The 19,207-nt window shown below is 38.0% G+C and overlaps 1 protein-coding gene across 1 annotated transcript; it reads right to left on the reverse strand.

Annotated features, from left to right (window-relative positions):
- Positions 1–12,214: 12,214 nt before the first annotated feature.
- LOC103406011 (cytokinin riboside 5'-monophosphate phosphoribohydrolase LOG1) lies at positions 12,215–18,804 on the reverse strand. Its single transcript, XM_029099818.2, has 7 exons — positions 18,507–18,804; positions 17,698–17,795; positions 17,565–17,595; positions 16,521–16,620; positions 13,117–13,187; positions 12,644–12,787; positions 12,215–12,517 (listed from the first exon to the last, which is right to left on the reverse strand). The coding sequence occupies exons 1-7, from the start codon at positions 18,753–18,755 to the stop codon at positions 12,425–12,427; spliced, it is 786 nt and encodes a 261-aa protein (XP_028955651.2). The 5' UTR covers positions 18,756–18,804; the 3' UTR covers positions 12,215–12,424.
- Positions 18,805–19,207: the final 403 nt, after the last annotated feature.

A 19,207-nucleotide genomic window follows, 5' to 3' on the forward strand; every position in this document is an offset into this window, starting at 1 on the left:
CGCAGCTCTTTTTTGGAACCAAGTCCTATTATTAGTTTGAGTGTACTGATAGAGAGAAGGCCCTTGCTCTGATTGATCAGTTCCATAGCTTCGTGGTTTCATCAAGTGAGAATTCTACAGGTTAGTTTGCTGTATCTAATTAATGGCTTAAGGCTTTGTGTTTTGTCTAATTGTGATTCATGAAACTAAATCTTCGTTGTGGGTTACTGTTCTATACAAATCATATTTGACATCAGTAACAATTATGATTTTGACTAGCGTTTTGTATGATTGTGACTTATGGTCAAGGATAAAAACTAATTGGTGTTCTGAAAATATGAGTTAAGAAAATCGCAGCATTGATACAAGTGAGATAATGGTGGTGGGAAATTTGAATGCACAAGCTCAAGTGCAAAGATAAAAGCTCTGAATCATTACAGCGACAATTACCTTGTATTGAAGTATATTAATTTATAAAACTGTGTTCTCCCTAGCACTGTTTTTCACTGTTCATGAACAGTGAAATGGCGGAAATGCCCTTTGTTTCTTGTCACTCCCACGTTTTGTTGTTTGCTTGGTACAGCAAAATTCTGGTTTTGCCCATCTTTACCACGCGTCACTCATCGTTTAAACCTCTGTTTTTGTTCCTTTTTCTCGATCTTTCTTTAGGCTTCCGCTTCTTTCTTTCTTGGCCACACGTCGATGATCGTCGAAGGCTCCGCTCGGACTTTCTTCCCGACTTTTCCTTCCGTTACCATTTCTCTCTATGCGATCTTCTGACCACTCCTCTCTCCTCATCTGTCACTCTTCGTCTGACTTTCATTCTCCACTGAAAGGTCGGAGACCAAAGCTTAAATATGGTTCTTGACAGATCGCTGGCTCTTTGGCCAAAACCACCGCCTCCACTAATTCATCCAAATTGAAAGAACCTTCTCAATCCCATAATTCTCTTCAGATTTTGTAGAAACGCTTATGTGTCGTCCACCGTCAGTCCCCTTTTGCCTCCAAGGTGTCCATCTCCTAAATAATCGACCAATTTCGGCTTTTTTTCTCGATTTCGGTCAACTCCGACCACCTCCAATGTCGGGTAAGCCGGTAAGGTATATATCTCTTCCTCTGCTCACAGGAGGTAGCTTCTCGAAATTTTCAATTTCAACTTCCAGATTTGAGAATTTCGAATTTGACTTTTCATCTTCTGATTTTTTTTTTTTTTTTTTTTTTTGCAGAGGTTGTATTAGTTTTTCTTCATCTGAAAATTTGGGGTTTTCTTACGGCAATGTTATCAAATTTGATTTTTCTAATTTTTGATTTTAGGGTTTTGCAGGGAGTAACTCCGCCTGTGTAAGTTTATCTTACATTGCCAGTCCCAAGCCCGGATAAAGGAGGAGGGGGAGGGCGTCAAGTAGTCGACAGCCGGCACTCTTAGTTTACGTCGAATCCTTATGAAAATGAATCCAGAACGAAATCGCACTAAAGCTAGGGCGTCACCCGTAAGTGGCGTGCTGTGTGGCCCGAGCACAGTGATAAGTGAGCAAGGGTCGCTGTATCTCCATCGGCACCCGGATGCAGTGTTAAATGAGCAAAGGGGCCATAGAAACTTCTTTTCGAACGACTCCACTCAAAGTTGTTTGGGAGCATATGCTCCTATCAACTTTACACAGGACACACAAAAGAAGTACTTTGATCCTATTAGACGGGGGAGGTTGAAGAAGCTAGGATAGAAGGGTAGAGTTCAAGAGAGTAGAATGCGTTTAGGAACGTGAAATATAGGAACCCTAACGGGAAAATCTATGGAAGTAGTAGAAGTTATGGTGAGGAGAAGGATAAATATTATGTGCCTACAAGAAACTAAGTGGGTTGGTCTTAAGGCAAAGGATCTAGAAAACTTAGGGTTTAAACTCTGGTATTTGGGCACAAATAGAACGAGAAACAGTGTTGGCATCATTGTGGACAATACCTTGACACAAGATGTTGTAGATGTCAAGAGGGTAGGAGATAGAATCATGGCAATCAAGATTGTAATAGGACAAGAACTCATCAATGTGATTAGTGCGTACGCACCTTAAGTAAGGTTGGATACGAGTTTGAAGGAGAAATTTTGGGAAGACCTTGGAGACTTGGTGCGAGGAATTGCTCAGACGGAGAAGTTATTTATAGGAGGAGATTTAAATGGACACGTGGGCAAGGAAACAAGCAACTATGGAGGTTTTCATGGTGGCCATGGTTTTGGGGAGAGAAATGAGGATGGGGAAGCTATCTTGGATTTTGCAATGGCATATGATCTCTTCTTAGCCAACACCTTCTTTAAGAAGAGAGAAGAACATGTGATCACCTACAAGAGTGGGTCGTCAAAAACACAAATAGATTTTCTTATAATGAAGAAAGGGGATCGTATAACTTGTAAGAATTGCAAAGTTATACCGGGAAAGAGCTTGGCTAATCAACATCGCTTGTTGGTGATGAATGTACATATCAAAAGAGTAAGAAAAAAGAACAAGACTTGGAAGTGCCCAAGGACTAGATGGTGTAATCTAAAAGGAGAAAAACAAGTCATTTTCAAATAGAAAGTAATCACCCAGTGTGTGTGGGATAGAGAGGGGGAAGCTAGCCAAAGGTGGGATTCCATGGCTAATTGTATCCGAAAAGTAGCAAAAGAGGTATTAGGAGAGTACAAGGGCTTTGCTCCACACCAAAAGGAATCTTGGTGGTGGAATGAGGAGGTACAAACGAAGGTGAAGGCTAAGAAGGAATGTTGTAAAGCCTTATACAAGGATAGGACCGATGAAAATGGTGAAAGGTATAGAAGAACGAAGCAAGAGGCGAAGAAAGCTATGAGAGAAGCTAAGTTAGTGGCTTATGACGTTATGTATAAGCGACTAAATACCAAAGAATGAGAGTTGGATATCTATAAACTAGCTAGAGCAAGGGAAAAGAAGACAAGGGACCTAAACCAAGTGAGGTGCATCAAGGATAAGGATGGAAAGGTTCTTGCTACAGAGAACGCGGTCAAAGACAGATGGAAAGGTTATTTTCATAATCTTTTCAATGAAGGACATGAAAGAAGTACTTCTTTAGGGGAGTTGAGTAACTCAGAAGAGTGTAGAAACTACTCTTTTTATCGTCGAATCAGGAAGGAAGAAGTGGTTGTAGCTTTGAAGAAGATGAAGCATAGAAAAGCAGTGGGCCCAGATGATATACCGATCGAAGTGTGGAAAGTCTTGGGAGAGACAGGTATAGCATGGCTCACTGACATTTTCAATAGGATTTTGAAAATGAAGAAGATGCCAAATGAGTGGCGAAAGAGCACTTTTGTGCCTATCTACAAGAATAAGGGCGACGTACAAAATTGCATGAACTATAGGGGTATTAAGCTAATGAGTCATACAATGAAGCTCTGGGAGAGAGTCATTGAGCATAGATTGAGGCAAAAGACACGGGTTTCGGACAACCAATTCGGGTTCATGCCAGGGTGCTCAACCATGAAGGCAATCTATCTCTTACGAAAATTGATGGAAAGATATAGAGAGGGGAAAAAAGATTTACACATGGTCTTTATAGATTTGGAAAAAAACGTATGATAGGGTCCCAAGAGACATTCTCTGGAGGATTTTGGAGAAGAAAGAAGTACGAGTAGCATATATCCAAGCTATAAAGGATATGTATGAAGGAGCAATGACTACCGTAAGAACTCATGAAGGACAAACCGAAAGCTTCCCCATAACTGTAGGATTACATCAAGGCTCATCCTTAAGTCCTTACCTTTTTGCGTTGGTAATGGATGAGTTAACATGACATATTCAAGATGTTATTCCTTGGTGTATGCTTTTCGCAGACGATATAGTGTTGATAGATGAAACTCAGGAAAGGGTAAATGTGAAGCTTAACCTTTGGAGAGAAGTGTTGGAATCTAAAGGTCTTCGCCTAAGCCGATCAAAGACAGAATATATGGAGTGCAAGTTCAGTGCAAATGGAGGCCAAAATGAGTTAGGGGTGAGGATCGGAGATCAGGAAATACCAAAGAGCGACTGCTTTCGCTACCTAGGATCTATCTTGCAAAAGAACGGAGAATTGGATGGAGATCTCAACCATAGAATACAAGCTGGATGGATGAAGTGGAAGACTGCATCCAGCGTGTTGTGTGACCGCCGTATGCCACTGACGCTCAAGGAAAAATTTTATAGGACGACAATAAGGCCGGTGATGCTGTATGGCACAGAATGTTGGGCGGTGAAGCATCAACACGTACACAGAATGGGTGTAGCAGAGATGAGGATGCTTCGTTGGATATGTGGGCACACGAGAAAGGATAAGATTAGGAATGAGGATATTTGAGGTAAAGTAGGAGTAGCCGAAATTGTAGGAAAGCTGAGAGAAAATCGGTTACGGTGGTTTGGACATGTGCAAAGAAGGCCTACTCACGCTCCGGTTAGAAGATGCGACTACGGGATAGAGGTTCAGGGCTGAAGGGGTAGAGGAAGACCTAGGAAAAACTTGGCAAAGACTCTAAGAAAAGATTTAGAGTACTTGGATCTAACAGAGGACATGACACAAGACCGAGCACAATGGCATTCTAAGATTCATATAGCCAACCCCACTCAGTGACTTGGATTTTTCAAGTCTCCAACCGAGAAGTTTTTCTCACTCGAGAAATTAAGGGAACATTACCTCAACCTACATGCTTCACTCACAAAGCTTCAACATACAAGCTTCAACAAAAGAAAAATTCAAAGAACTTAGTGAAAAAGGCTTTGGTGTATTTAACACAATATGTTGAAATGAAGCAAAGCTTATTTATTGATATCTCCGATAAGTTACAAATATGTACATATACATGAGTCAAAATAAACAAACAAGAGGGGTCTTCACAAAGGTTGCTTAGGAGAAGTCTCAGCAATCGGTAGAGCCCCAAAAAGATAAGGCACCGGATGGTGATCACTCGGAGCCTCAGTACTGGACAGAACCCTAGAAGGAAGAGGCATTGGAGGCTGATCATTTGGAGCTTCATTACGCGGTACAGCCTCAGACGACGAAGGCAATAAATGCCTTTGGAACAAACCCACAAACCTTTAATGATCAAGTAAAATTTGACTAACAGATTCCTTCATCTGGTCAAGCTTCCTCTTCATGTTTGTAGCATAGTCATGTGCGAGCCTGTGCAACTGTTTATTCTCATGCTTGAGCCCTTTAATCTCCTGCTTGAGACTTATCACTTCAGCCGCCAATGATTCAACTTGGCGGGTTCGAGCAAATAGGCTTTGGGCCATATTCGACACAGAACCTGCACACTGAACACTGAGAGCCAGAGAATCCTTAACAGCCAACTTATCAGACCGTTTGGAAAGAAGTCTGTTATCTTTGGGAGTGAGAATATTCCTGGCCACCATTGCAGCGGTCATATCATTCTTTATCACGGAATCCCCAACGGTAAGAGGACTAGTAGGGGATAAGCAGGATGGGCTCCATATGTTGTCTGGAAAAGGCGCGGCTGCCTCTTTACCAAGGTTCAAGTCAAAACGACGGTCAGAAGGGCCAGACATTTTCAAAGGTGCTGAAGAGAGAAGAGGTCAGACAAATCGAGATCTTAGAAGTGCAAGAAGGGAGCTTCTACTGGTGGAGATTCAAGTGTGCTTTGGAACTTAATGCCAGCCTCTATAAAAATCTGCACTCGACGGAGCTTCAGAAATCGAAGAGGCGTTTGCTTTCTCAAAAGCTGGGCTGCTCAAAGACCATGAGGGCCGATCTCAGATATCGAAGAGGCGTTTGCTTTCTTAAAAGCTGGGCTGCTCAAAGACCACGAGGGCCGATCTCAAAATTTGAAAAGGGGCTTGCTTTCTCAAAAGCTGGATTGCTCAGAAACCACGAGGGCCGATCTCAGAAATCGAAAAGACACCTGCTTTCTCAGCCTTGTCAGCACCTATCACATGCACATTCAGCTTTACGAAAATTACGGGCAATCTGTCGAAGATTTCTGGTGAAGTAGAAAGCACGTGAATCTTACTGTTCAATCATCCACTTTCCACACGCAACATCAGCTCATAGGTACCACATATAACTTTGCCAAAAATTTCTGAAAAAGTTTAGACATGTGAAGCTTGCAGCTCCCACTACATCGCTATGACCAAGAAGGGTAAAAGAATAGCAAAGAAACAGCACTAACAAAGTTTAGACACATAAATTTTGAAGGTTTAGCTACCATATTATTACCCACAAGGGTAAAGGAACAGCACCACTGTTGGATAATTAGAATGTCCCTGTGTGTCAACCTATGTGCTCCGTGGCAAGGTAGACTAGCAAAAATGTCCAACCTTTACTCATATTCAAGAAAACACTCCCAACAAGATTGCTTGCTCCAAAATCGAAGAGGTACCGCCCTCCGAATATCGAGAGCCAGACTCCCAACAGGATTACTTTCTCAAAAATCGAAGAGACACCACTTTTCAAATTTTAAGAGACAGACTCTCAGCATGATTGCTTTCTCAAAAATCGAAGAGGCACCGTTCTCCGAATCTCGAGAGCCAGATCCCCGACAGGATCACTTGTTTGAAAACCGAAGAGGCATCGCTTTCTCAACTTCGAGAGCCAGATCTCCTTGGATAAAGCTTGTCTGTAATCTTCACATGCAACATCAGCTTTCCAGATACCACAGACCACTTTTTCAAAGTGTTCTGACAGAGTTAAAACACGTGAAGCTGGCAGCTCCCACTACAGTGCTATGACCAAGAAGGGTAAAGGAATAGCATTAGTACTTGTTATTAGGGAGACTCCTATATATGTCGACCTTCATCCTCAACGGACAAGCAGACCTGCAAAAATGCTCAACCCTTCCTCATATCTGAGAGGGCACTCCCAACGAAGCCTCTCGAAATACTTAGCTTTTTTTCCCCCCGATAATACCTCTGCAAACAAGCTACACCAGAGCAAGAATATCTCATATCATTAGGGTTAGAAGCAAGAGTATCCCATATCATGCTTTTTCCCTGTCTTTTCCTTTGGCCTTGTTCTTACCTGCAAGACAAGGAGAAATAGTGCAATTAGTCAGCACTTGGAATCAAGCTTCCAGTCATGAACTGACTGCCTGGAACCCTTTACCTGATTACTTACCTGACATTGCTCTCGAGTACTCATCTTCAACATCTTATGCTTCCAAAGAAGATACCACATCTGCCTGAGGAACAGATAGGGCAAGTGAGAAGGATACAAGGAAGCATGTGGAGACAAGCGTAACAGAACACGTGCCGATACTTCCACTACTTTGTCAACAGTAAAAGTATCTCATATCAGCAGGGTTGAACGTACTCTAGATTTGATGGACTTGTTTTGACCCTCAAATTCTTCAGTCGGCCTTATACTCTGGAGGTAACCAGAAAACCCTCAAGCCTAGTTCAAGAATAAGCCTGTGGAAAGTTACTTCTTCAAAAGCAAAAATATCTCATATCATCTCTTATCATTTTTTTCTCTTTATCCTTCATGTTTCCTGCAAGATAAGGAGAATGAGAACAATCAGCCGGAACTCGAAATCAAACTTCTGATCTGGGACTGATTGCTTGGAGCTTTGATTACTTACCTTGTCTGTCACCTCTTTCAGCAGATCCCCTAACTCGGCGACTTGGGGGACTCCTACTACATGGTTTGTATCGCGTTTGACCAAGCCTGAAACTACAAGTAAGCTTCAAGTGAAACTGATACATTACCTTGTGCATCTCCACCAGTTAAAGATACCACCCCTAGACGGAGGAAGAGTACCTCCAGAGAAGATACCATATCTACCTATGAGACAGATAAGGCAAGTGAAGACGATACCACACTTCGGTACTTAGAAGTTTCATGATTACTCAACGGCTTGGATCTTGCCAGTCCCCAACCGAGGAGCTTCCCCTCCAACCAGGAGGCCAATCACAGAGCGACACGTGTCGACATCAGAAGCCAATCATAGCGCGACACATGTCAACATCGAAAGCTAATCACAACACGACACGTGTCAATGTCAGAACAAGGCTAGAAACTCTCTTCTATAAAAGGAGATAATTCTCCCAAAATATTTCCTAATGCCATTTGTACTAAATCATTCACTTGTACCCACTAAAGAAGAGCTTGAACCTATGTACTTGTGTAAACCCTTCACAATTAATGAGAACTCATCTACTCCGTGGACGTAGCCAATTTGGGTGAACCACGTACATCTTGTGTTTGCTCTCCTGTCTCTATCCTTTTACATACTTATCCACACTAATGACCGGAGCAATCTAGCGTAGGTCACAAACTTAATACTTTCTGTTGTACCAAAGTCCTCACTGATTTTGTGCATCAACAATCCTTAAGTCCTTACCTTTTTGCATTGGTAATGGATGAGTTAACATGACATATTCAAGATGTTATTCCTTGGTGTATGCTTTTCCAGACGATATAGAGTTGATAGATGAAACTCAGGAAGGGGTAAATGCGAAGCTTAACCTTTGGAGAGAAGTGTTGGAATCTAAAGGTCTTCGCCTAAGCCGATCAAAGACAGAATATATGGAATACAAGCGGGATGGATGAAGTGGAAGAGTGCATCCGGCGTGTTGTGTGACCGTCGTATGCCACTGAAGCTCAAGGAAAAATTTTATAGGACGGCAATAAGGTCGGCGATGTTGTATGGCACAGAATGTTGGGCGGTGAAGCATCAACACATACACAAAATGTGTGTAGTGGAGATGAGGATGCTTCGTTGGAGGTGTGGGCTCACGAGAAAGGATAAGATTAGGAATGAGTGGGTTGGACATGTGCAAAGAAGGCCTACTGACGCTCCAGTTCGAAGATGTGACTACGGGACAGAGGTTCAGGGCCGAAGGGGTAGAGGAAGACCTAGGAAAACTTTGGAAGAGACCCTAAGAAAAGACTTAGAGTACTTGGATCTAACGGAGGACATGACACAAAACCGAGCGCAATGGCGTTCTAGGATTCACATAGCCGACCCCACTTAGTGGGAAAAGGCTTTGTTGTTGTTGTGAGGTTTTGCAGGGCTGCTAATATACTGATTTTGTGGAATTTTTGTTCTTTACAAGGTTTTTTTGGCCGATGAAATACTTTGCCATCATTCTCCAAGTATGATTATGTTTATGTTTTTTTCTCTTTCCAAAGGTACTGAATATTGAAGGTATCTAAACTTAAATTGGTATTACTTGACAGGAGGCTCTTGCTTATTCTGGAACCTGGAGCGGTCATATGTAGAAGCTACTAGGTTATGCATGCAATGCTCAATCCATTGGTGTATATAAAATGATTAAGGGATGAGATGCATTTTTTTATTCAATGAGGTTGTTACATAGTTGCCGATATTAATTTTATTTTCTACTTGTTAGCGAAGAGGGCAAATTTCAAATGTATTTGTTGAAGTTCCTGCTTTTATTTTTTTTTTAAGTTTTAAGTAGTTTTAATTTCTTTGTGCAGTCTTTGCAAAGTTTTTTTTTTCAAAGAGGAATTTCTTCATGATTGGGTATTGCTGTGATGGCGACTAGAGGCTGCTGGTGGCGGAGTACGTGCATCATGGTACCCTTGCCAAACATCTCTTCAACTGTATGTGCCTCCTATATTCAGTTATTCAATGAATTGTATTTTAAACAATTTTTGGCTTTTCTTTTCTGCACAGGATATGAGAACATGTTTGACACATTGCTTGAAATATGAGAAGGAACACTCTTTATTTGAAAGTTGCACTATATTTCAACGAGTACGAAAATAAAATGGTTGCATCCACTGTCTATTTGTAATGTGAAAAGCCATGCAATTGAAACTTTCAAAATTTTCAATCTCGATTTGATGACAATCCTACAAAGATATAATTTTCTCTTCTTTTACATAAGATATTGGGTGTTCATCACTTTAAAGAATGCATTTGTTCTACTTGAGCATAATATTGTCATCTCAAACCACTTTCACAAGGCTGATTTATTATCTACAAATGTGCCATTTTCATTTCAATTTGTGACTCCTATTTTTGCTTTTCCCATTCTCATATTCTTGACAAGTGACCACTGAAATATATTGCCTATAGCTATTCAAAGTGCTTCATGTATAAATTCATCTTACACTTTCTTGATAGGGGAGAATCAGACCATTGAGGGCTGGTTTGGTATTGATGTGCTTTGAAAAAAAACTGCTGTGAGAATAAGCGGCTGTGAAAAAAATCGGCAAAGTATTTGGTAAACTTTTTTGTAAAAGTGCTTTTGAAAAAAAAAAGCAGTCTGATAGTGGGTCTTTTCATTAAAGGAGCACTGTAGCTCCGTGTGCTTTGAAAAAAAACCAGTTTTCCAAAGCTACAAATAGCAGCTTCAGTTTTTTCCTTTGATTTCAGCTTATTCTCACAGCAGCTTCCAAAATAAGTCTTTTTTTTTTCAGTTTACCAAACACCTAAAACCCTCACATCTTTTTTTCATGGGTGTTTTTTTTTAAGCACCTCACTCCCAAACCGCCCCTGAGTGGGCTATCCGGCTAAGAGTTGCTCTGAACATCGCTGAAGCATTGGATTACTGCAGTAGTGAAGGCCGCCCATTGTACCATGACTTAAATTCATATATGGTCCTCTTTGATGAGGTGATGTCTCCAATTTCCTTTCCCAAATTTGTTTATTTAGTTATTCAATTTTTACAAGAAGTGTGATAATTTTAATCACATATAATTGTGGACCTTTTTTATAAGTAGACATATTTTGTTCTATGTTAAGACTTTTTATCTGAAAACTATATGGATTTATATGAGATCAAAGTGGTAATTACATGGATGGTGTTGCAGGAATGGCAATCCTCGGCATTCATGTTTTGGATTGATAAAAAACGGAAGGAATGGAAAAAGTTACAACACTAATCTTGCTCACACCACTTGAATATCTAAGAAATGGTAATTGCCTATTTTCCTTATTCATAATTATTATTTATTATACCATTTTTTATACACCTTGCTGAGGGATAAACTGAATTCTAACCAAGTCAATTATTAAACTTATATGAATAAGGAGTTATATTGTATAATCTTCTGAACATTGTTACAATGCCCTCATCCTACGAGATTAAGAATACTTGAGAATGATGAGTTGAGATCAATGTACCAATTATTGCTATCATGTGCTTTACACTAAGACTAAATTCTCAGTGCAATTAATAATGTGACTAGAAATTGTTCTGTTCAGCTTTAGGACTGTCCTTTTGGATCTTCTCAATGAAAAACACCTTTCCTGATCATGTTATCTACTACATTTTTCAATCTCGATATCCCCTTAGTTTTGGTCTTTCTTTTGTTTTTCTGCTACTTTCGTGCTGAATTGTTGCTCTTTGAATTGTTTTGAGGATACCCAGTTGCCCAAATTGTTCAAATTTGGTACTTCAGTGAGCTTTTATTTGCATTTTTTGTTTGGTTGTTCTTTGAAATGAATATAATTTGTAAGAGGTATGTTGGCATAACCAAGTTTTTATATTCATTTCTTTCATAATTGTAGAGAGAGAGGTCTGTTGTGTTTGGTGTAAAGTTGATTTTTTGTATTTAAATTATCTAGATGAGCAATCAGGTTTTTAATTTTTTTTTGTTGCCAGATTATTTTTGCATTGTGTGGTTAGGATTTATGTAGAATACTATTTACAATGTGTGAATTTAGTATTGTTAGTATATGTTATAAATAAATAGATGGCACGAATGTTATATGTATATGCTATAAATTTATATTTACTATATCTAGATGAGGCTGAACCAAAGTGCAAGGCAAAACGTTGGCTTCACTAGAAGAAATAAAAAAGGATCTGCAAAGGGGGCAACTGAAGTGATGGAAATTGGAGACAAAATGAGAAATTGGATGTTTTGTATCACAGTGGACAAGTCGTTACAAGCTAATCATACTGGTAATATAAATTGAATTTGTATTTTAGAATTAGCGTTTTTCTTCAGATTCAACTGCTTTGAAAGGTATTTTGAAATTTTATTTTAGAATTAGTATTCTTTTTTATTTAGAACAAAAGGTCAATAGTTTCCTTCTTACATTCCACATGTATGTAAGTATGGTATTGCCTATTGTTAATGAACAATGAGACATCAATCACATGTGCATACATAGTACATCTCCGATTAAAACTTATGACATGTGTTATATGATTTTAAAACCCGCAGCAACGCGCGGGCATCGATCGCTAGTAACTAACGAAAAGAGCCTTACAATATTTTTACAATTATTTGAGCACAATTGAGCATTATAACTAAAAACCAAATCTCAAACTGAAGACAGTAATTAATCAAGTTACATAACTTGTTGAGGTCAATTAATTTTTTTTTTTTTTTCTTTCAGTTTTAAACTGACAGAAAGGGAAATACAGAAAAATGGAATTCCCAGATCAGGAATGTTTCAGTCATCTAAAATCTAAAATTAATGCCTTTCAGCACTGAAGAGCTAAGCCATCCTCTCTCTGCCAAGTCCTTTATATTATGCTCACCTTGATATGTCACAAATTGTGGGATAGCCTAACTGCTCAATTTCCCAGCTTAGCTTTGAAGCAACTCTTTCATGGCGTGGAAAATATTCCTGATGAAAAATAAAAAATTATGTAGATCAAGTTTAATTAGTACAAACAAATACAGCAGAACCAAATAATGTTTCTTTATATTTTAAGATTGACAAAAGAGTTGGAAAAACATTTTGATTAATTACCTCCATTTTCTTCACTAACTCCTTGGCAGTAGGAGCAGAAACAGTTATGTGGCGGGCTGTTGGACTAATGAAACCTTCCTCTACTGCCTTATCAATAAATGACAGCAAGGAGTTGTAGTACCCATCCACATTCAGCAAACCTACCTGAAAAATAAACATTTTTAATCCACATATTCACCTCATTGCGATTTGAAGAAATGGTGAGAAATAGTTTTCTTTCTTGGCAAACTTATGTTTTCAGACTGTAAAATATAGGATGCAAATTTATTCAAAATCAAACATGACTGATGATAAAAATTCACAATGTTACACAGCTTGTCATGAGAACATTTCTCATGATTCAAAGATGTTCATAAGATCATAAGACCTCAATTTGAGTTACACCATTTTAAGGTGTGATGATTTGAACTAATGGAGTAACTTTAAGTAACAAGGTTATGAATAAATTAACGAGGCACAAACACAAGCCTTACCGGTTTATCATGAATGCCCAGTTGAGCCCATGTTATCACTTCAAGAAGCTCTTCAAGAGTTCCATAGCCACCTTCATACATTCAAAGAAAAAGGAATAAATAAATAAACAAATAAAAAAATAATCTAAACTACATATTGAAAGAACCCCATTTGTCAACCAAAAACCAATGAAATTACTATTATACCCTTTTATACATAACTAAAAGAAAAATTATAAAAGAAAAAATTGAACATTATAGTAATTTCGCACAAACAAATTTTTGTTGGTTTTTTCCTGAACCTCACAGCCATGTCATCTTATCAATACATAAACTCACTCTTTCTCTCTCTCTCTCATTTGCACCCGCCCACGTCCACTTTTTTCCACTTTTTCTAAATTCCCCGATCCACTATTTTTTTTTTACATGAATTTAATTTAATTATGTTTAAAATTTTAAAATTACACAAATAGTGTGTGTGTACTGCATCTAGTAATAATAATAAAAACCTGAATCAGTATTTTAATAGTAACACAGTCCAATCTCCTTTTCTTCTTTCCTTTTCTTAACTGAAGTCAAATGGGCTGGCCACTTTGTCTGTAGCTTTTAACTGAATGAGCTGAGTAAACCCAATAAGAGTGAACTTGAGGCCCAGGAAAGGATCCGGCGAGGATCCTTTTTCCTAAAAAGATTAATTATTTTAATCTACCTCTTTTAGGCTTTTAGCATGCTACATGTTATCAATTTAGAGTGCATATGATTAAAATAGGAGTACCGAAATTTTTATTCTGTAACAATAGCGACGCGAACTTCTACACAAATCACTCTGGAAAAGGTGCCCAGAGTACCCTTTGAGCAAACGTTTAGTAGTGAGTTTGGATTCTACATGGATTGGAATTAGGATAGGATTGAAAAGAAAGAGTTTTCAGCTCCTAAAATATCCCAAAAAATTAAAGGAAAATAAAGGGAGTACAAGTTGGTTAAAGAGTTAAGGCCAGCGTGAAACTTTTATGTCTTATTTCATGTGCAGGTCACATCTTACCAAGGACCATTTTCATTTGGCATTTGGTTGATTTGGTGAAAGAGTTTATAACTCTTTCTCTCTTTTTCTTATTTTAGTGAATGGATGGGAGAGGGACAGGCTAACGAACTGCTTGTAACCACAGAAAGCAAGAGCTCCCCAAAAGAGGCAGATTCTCTGCCCTCTCACTTCCCGTGCGCTTCTATTTGTGTGGTCACGGTTAAGCCACGTAAACACTTTATATTAGTATTTATTTTTGTCTTATTATCTCTATAAAAAAATAATATAAAATATTGACGTAACTTAACCATGACCATACAAAACAGGATGGCACACGAAGTGGGAGGACAGAGAATCTGCCTCCCTCCCCAAAACCCTAATTTTCCAGTTTTCAATAAGAAACAAGTGAGTGAATAGTACTCTTTTTGGTTCGTTTGGTTGATAGGGTTTGAATGGTTACTCTTCGACTATTAGTATTTCATTGCTAAGCATAAATATATAAATGAATATGCTTGTAGCTTAAGTAGTAGAATTTCTTCCCAAACATTTTAAAACATTATTTTTTACTGGAAAAAGATAGAATAAATATAAAAAAACCATGCTTAAATAAAAGGTTTAATGAGTCTCACTCCAACCCTTGGAGTAAGTCTAAAAAATTAACTTCCAAAACACTCCAACCCTCGGGCCAAAATGGGGTTATGGGTTAAACTCAAGATTGGGGTAAATTTCGGCCAAGATTTGAGTTTGGATAAGTGGGCTGGCCCACATATGCACGTTGCACCACCAAAATCAAGACAGCCTCGCGCTTAACTCGCCTCATGCCTCAACGCGGTGAGGCATTAAAGAGGCAGGGGTCCCACCCACGTGGGTTCTGTTGGCCTTGTTGCTGAGCCAAAAATGGCTCTTTATGTCATGTACGGCCTAGATTAAATGGGCCGTCGAATCATGTTCCCCATTCAAACCATTTTTTTTTAATTTTATAACCCAATGATTGAGATCTAATATGATCAAATTCAACGGTAAAATAAAAAAATCTAACGGTCCAAATTTAAATCCAACAGATAAAATAAAATAAAAAATTTTACATCTCTATCATATATTTCATATTCTACCATAGTGTTTCATGAGTTTCATGGTGTCGGTTTAGTGATTTTTCATTATTTATCAGAATCTAAATATTTTTAGGTTAAAATGTTCATAAAATTAAATTAGAATAGTATACATAATTCTTTTTTTTTAAGTAAGTTAAAAAAAAAATCTAAATTCTTTCTTTAATAATTTGGGGCTAAAAATTTAACCCAAAAGGGGTTAGAGCAGAAAAGTTTTTTCTAGATTAAAACCTAAATTTTCTGAGCTGAAAATTGTAGATTTTAACCCAAAGATTGGAGATGGTCTAAGTAAATAAAAGCAGTGGACAAAGAGAAGAAAAAAGACTTATGATTTTGGTATTTTTGTGTCTAAGCAGGCCTGGACTACGCTACACTGGGATTACAAGTTATCAAACCCGCATGAGTTAAAAGTCGTCGGATTTTATTAGTAATTCGTTAATTCTTTATTTATTAATTATTTTGGTGAAGTTTTTTGTGTGTCTTTTCTTTTACTATTTATATTTTAAACTACCGGCAGCTTCCTGCTGCAACGTGGGCCAAAGCCAAACCTCCAGGAGTATGGTTACCTTTGGGCTTATTTGACTGGGGCAAAGCAAAATTTCCAGAGTTGACACTTGACACCAAGCATGCATAATGCATTAACATTTAACAGTACCTTTGCAGGTTTCTAAACCTGTACATATGGTTTACTGCTAGAGGCCACAACTAACACCTTCATCTTTTATGTTTTTTTCCTCAGAGAGATATGGAAGAAGATAGGATGAAACATTTTCTAATTGGGAATTAAAATCTAATAAATGACAAGTGGATCATAAGAGATTACACCCTATCAAATGAGTGTATACAATCATGTATCTCCATTTCTTATTATATGATAACAAAAATACTGACAAGAGATGAAAGATGTAGACGCACTGAAGTGACACAAGGTTTGTCACTAAAGTGAACCCTAAATAGGATTCGTCACTCTTGGAGAATATTCTTTAGCAAAATTTCGGTAAGACTAACTTATTTTCAAATCTTCTTTTCAGCTTCATGTAGGTACCTTTAATTATGCACAATATGGCCCATGTCAACTTAGGTGACTTTTGAAGATATATAATATTCTTGCTGGGAAATAGTTTCTTTCATTTTATAAAACATGTTATTTTATGATCACTTTAAAATTTTACTTTCATATATTCCAAGGGAACTTTGAGCAATCACTATATGTCATATTGTTTGCCTAAGAAAATAGAAGTAAGTTATTAAGGTGTATTAGCATGAAGTATATTTATGCCAGGTTTTATACCGACCGGGTAAGGCAATAAAGGCATCGGAGTGCTTTGCCATCTCTGCCTTCCTTTGGTGCATGTCTGCTACTGCTTTCACTTCCCCCACAGTTTCTCCAGTTATCTGAAAACTCAGTTAATACACACAAATTTGTCTCTAAAAAATGAAAATATTAGGCAGAAAAGCAAGCACAAAGGAACGCTGTGTGTGTGTGTGTGTGTGTGTGTGTGTGTGAGAGAGAGAGAGAGAGAGAGACAGAGAGAGAGAGAGAGAGAGAGTTTTCACGGTGCTGGGCAAAGAGAAGCAATCATGAGTAGTACAGAGTGGTGGGCTCAATCTAATATGACTCAGCAATTCCACACCAGGCAAAAAGAATTGGCGAAATCTTGAGTGCAACAGCCAACGGGGTTTACATTCTTTTGTGCTTATCTTCTCACATAACATATTATGTAAGAGGGGGAGAGAGAAATTTCACAAAACAGATATCCACCAATTTACATCTAAGTTTATGACAAAGAAAGGGAAGGAAAATATAAGAAATTAAAGGTGTAAATGGCTGATATTTTTGTTCCATGAAGAATCTGAGTAACTACAAGTGGGATATATAAAGCTAGTAGGAAGGACAAAAATGTTGAAGACCCAAGATTAGCAAGGTGGATCTAGGGATGAATTAAAAACCAATTCCACATGTAAAAGCTGAAAAATTGGAGGACCAATCATATTTCTAAGCTAGAGAGATCCTAGCTGATTCAGTCTTGAATTCCAAAAGTGGCATGTGGGAAAACCAGAATTTTAAGATAACAAAGGTGAGGCAGAAATTCATCGTTCATGTAAATGTGGCTACCAAAAGCTACATGAATAATATTCCAAAGTACTCTAATAAAAAGAGAGAAAAAGAAGTAGATAGCTCTATCTCTCTCTCTCTCTCTCTCTCTCTCTCTCTCTCTCTCTCTCTCTCTCTCTCTCTCTCTCTCTCTGTATTTTTAGCACAAGTTGTATTGTATGGTAATTTTCATTATACTGTGTTAGAGTAAAATGTCATGGGAAAAAAATAATAGAGAACATACCTCTCTAGGCATGAGTGTCTTGGGAATAACTCTACAAAAACAATAACATGACAAAATGATCAGTTTGAGTTGAAGCCCAAAAGCCAATAATATCAATGAATTAAAGGCAAGGAGGAAGAATTAAGATGCTCACCCAATGACATGTCTACCACCATCATAAACAGCTTGGGAAATCAGCCCCATCAGTCCAACACTCCCTCCTCCATATACTAAATCAATATTCTTTGAAACCTTTTGTATATGAACCAGACAACACCACTCAGTAACCGAAAAAAACTTCGAATTGTTATTTGTGATCCAAAAAAGTCATTCTATACCTTTTTGAGTGGAAAGAGTAAAGATAGAGGTGCATGATGACTATTTAGGAGTACAAACTAATAAAATTCTCATTATAATAGAATTACCCCATTCTATCTCTGTGTGCGCGCGTGTGAGAGAGAGAGGTATTGATCAAATAACTACATTTGGTTGTTCCATGAAAGTGGGAAGGATGGATAAAAAATTTCATTGTTGATTCCCAGCCTTCTTTATGTATATAGACGTCCATAGATTGAGAAAAACTAATGGAGCTATCATATGAAGGGTTTCTTTGACAGAGTAAGATACATGAAGCAGAGGCTTGAGGTTGAAAATGGTCAAGAATAATAAGCTTATGTCGATTTAAGGACATCATTTGAAAACATGAACCCATATTATACACACAAACACACACACACACACACACATATATATATATATATATGTGTGTGTGTGTGTGTGTTCATGCGTGAATATATTATATATGTATATATATATATATAAGAACAATGAAGATCAACCTACTTGAATTTCAGCTAGAAAACCCAAAAAATCAACCCAAGTTGAAAAACGAGTAAAGGGTTTAAAAAACAAAAGCCAAATTTAAATAAACAGAAGTATTGTTAGTAATAGTATTAGTATTACCAATTCTTCTCCCAGCTCAATGGCAGCTTCCTTATAACTGCTTTTCTTTCCTGGACTACTTCCACAGAACACACAAATCCTCTTGAATTTTGATTGCTTCATTTCCTTCTCCATCTTTCTCTTAATATCTCTCTCTCTCTCTCTCTCTCTCTCTCTAACAGCTTGAGAATTTGGAAGTGGTTTGGTTTGATTTGGTTTCATGGGGCTGTGTTTGCACATATATATAACGGTGTAACAGCATAGGGGCATATATTAGCACGCGCAGTTCCATACTCATTAGTCCGTCCATACCTTTGCGGACCAGAGAGAGTGAGGGGCTTATTTTATCACCCGACTTGTATCCATATCTCTCTTACCCACCAATCAGAATGCGACTATCTTTTGTTATCAATTTTATTATTATAAATGGGGTTTTGTAGTCCAAATAGTCCATGAGATTGTCATAACTCATCATTTTGGTATCTGACAATGAAAATCGATAGGAGTGGTCCCAGAATTTGTTCACCCTAAATCATTTTGACCATTCCGTGAAAAATCTGTCAATATCACCATTAAGTGGATTGGTTGATTTGACAAAAACATCCTTAAAAAGATGGTTATGTGGTCGCTTACATGGCAATTTAACGAGGATATTGACAGATTTTTCACGGAAGAACCGAAATAATTTACGGTGGACAAAGTCAGGAACTAGTTATATTGGT

This window comes from Malus domestica, chromosome 03 (genome assembly GCF_042453785.1).
Source record: "Malus domestica chromosome 03, GDT2T_hap1".
NCBI lineage: Eukaryota > Viridiplantae > Streptophyta > Magnoliopsida > Rosales > Rosaceae > Malus > Malus domestica.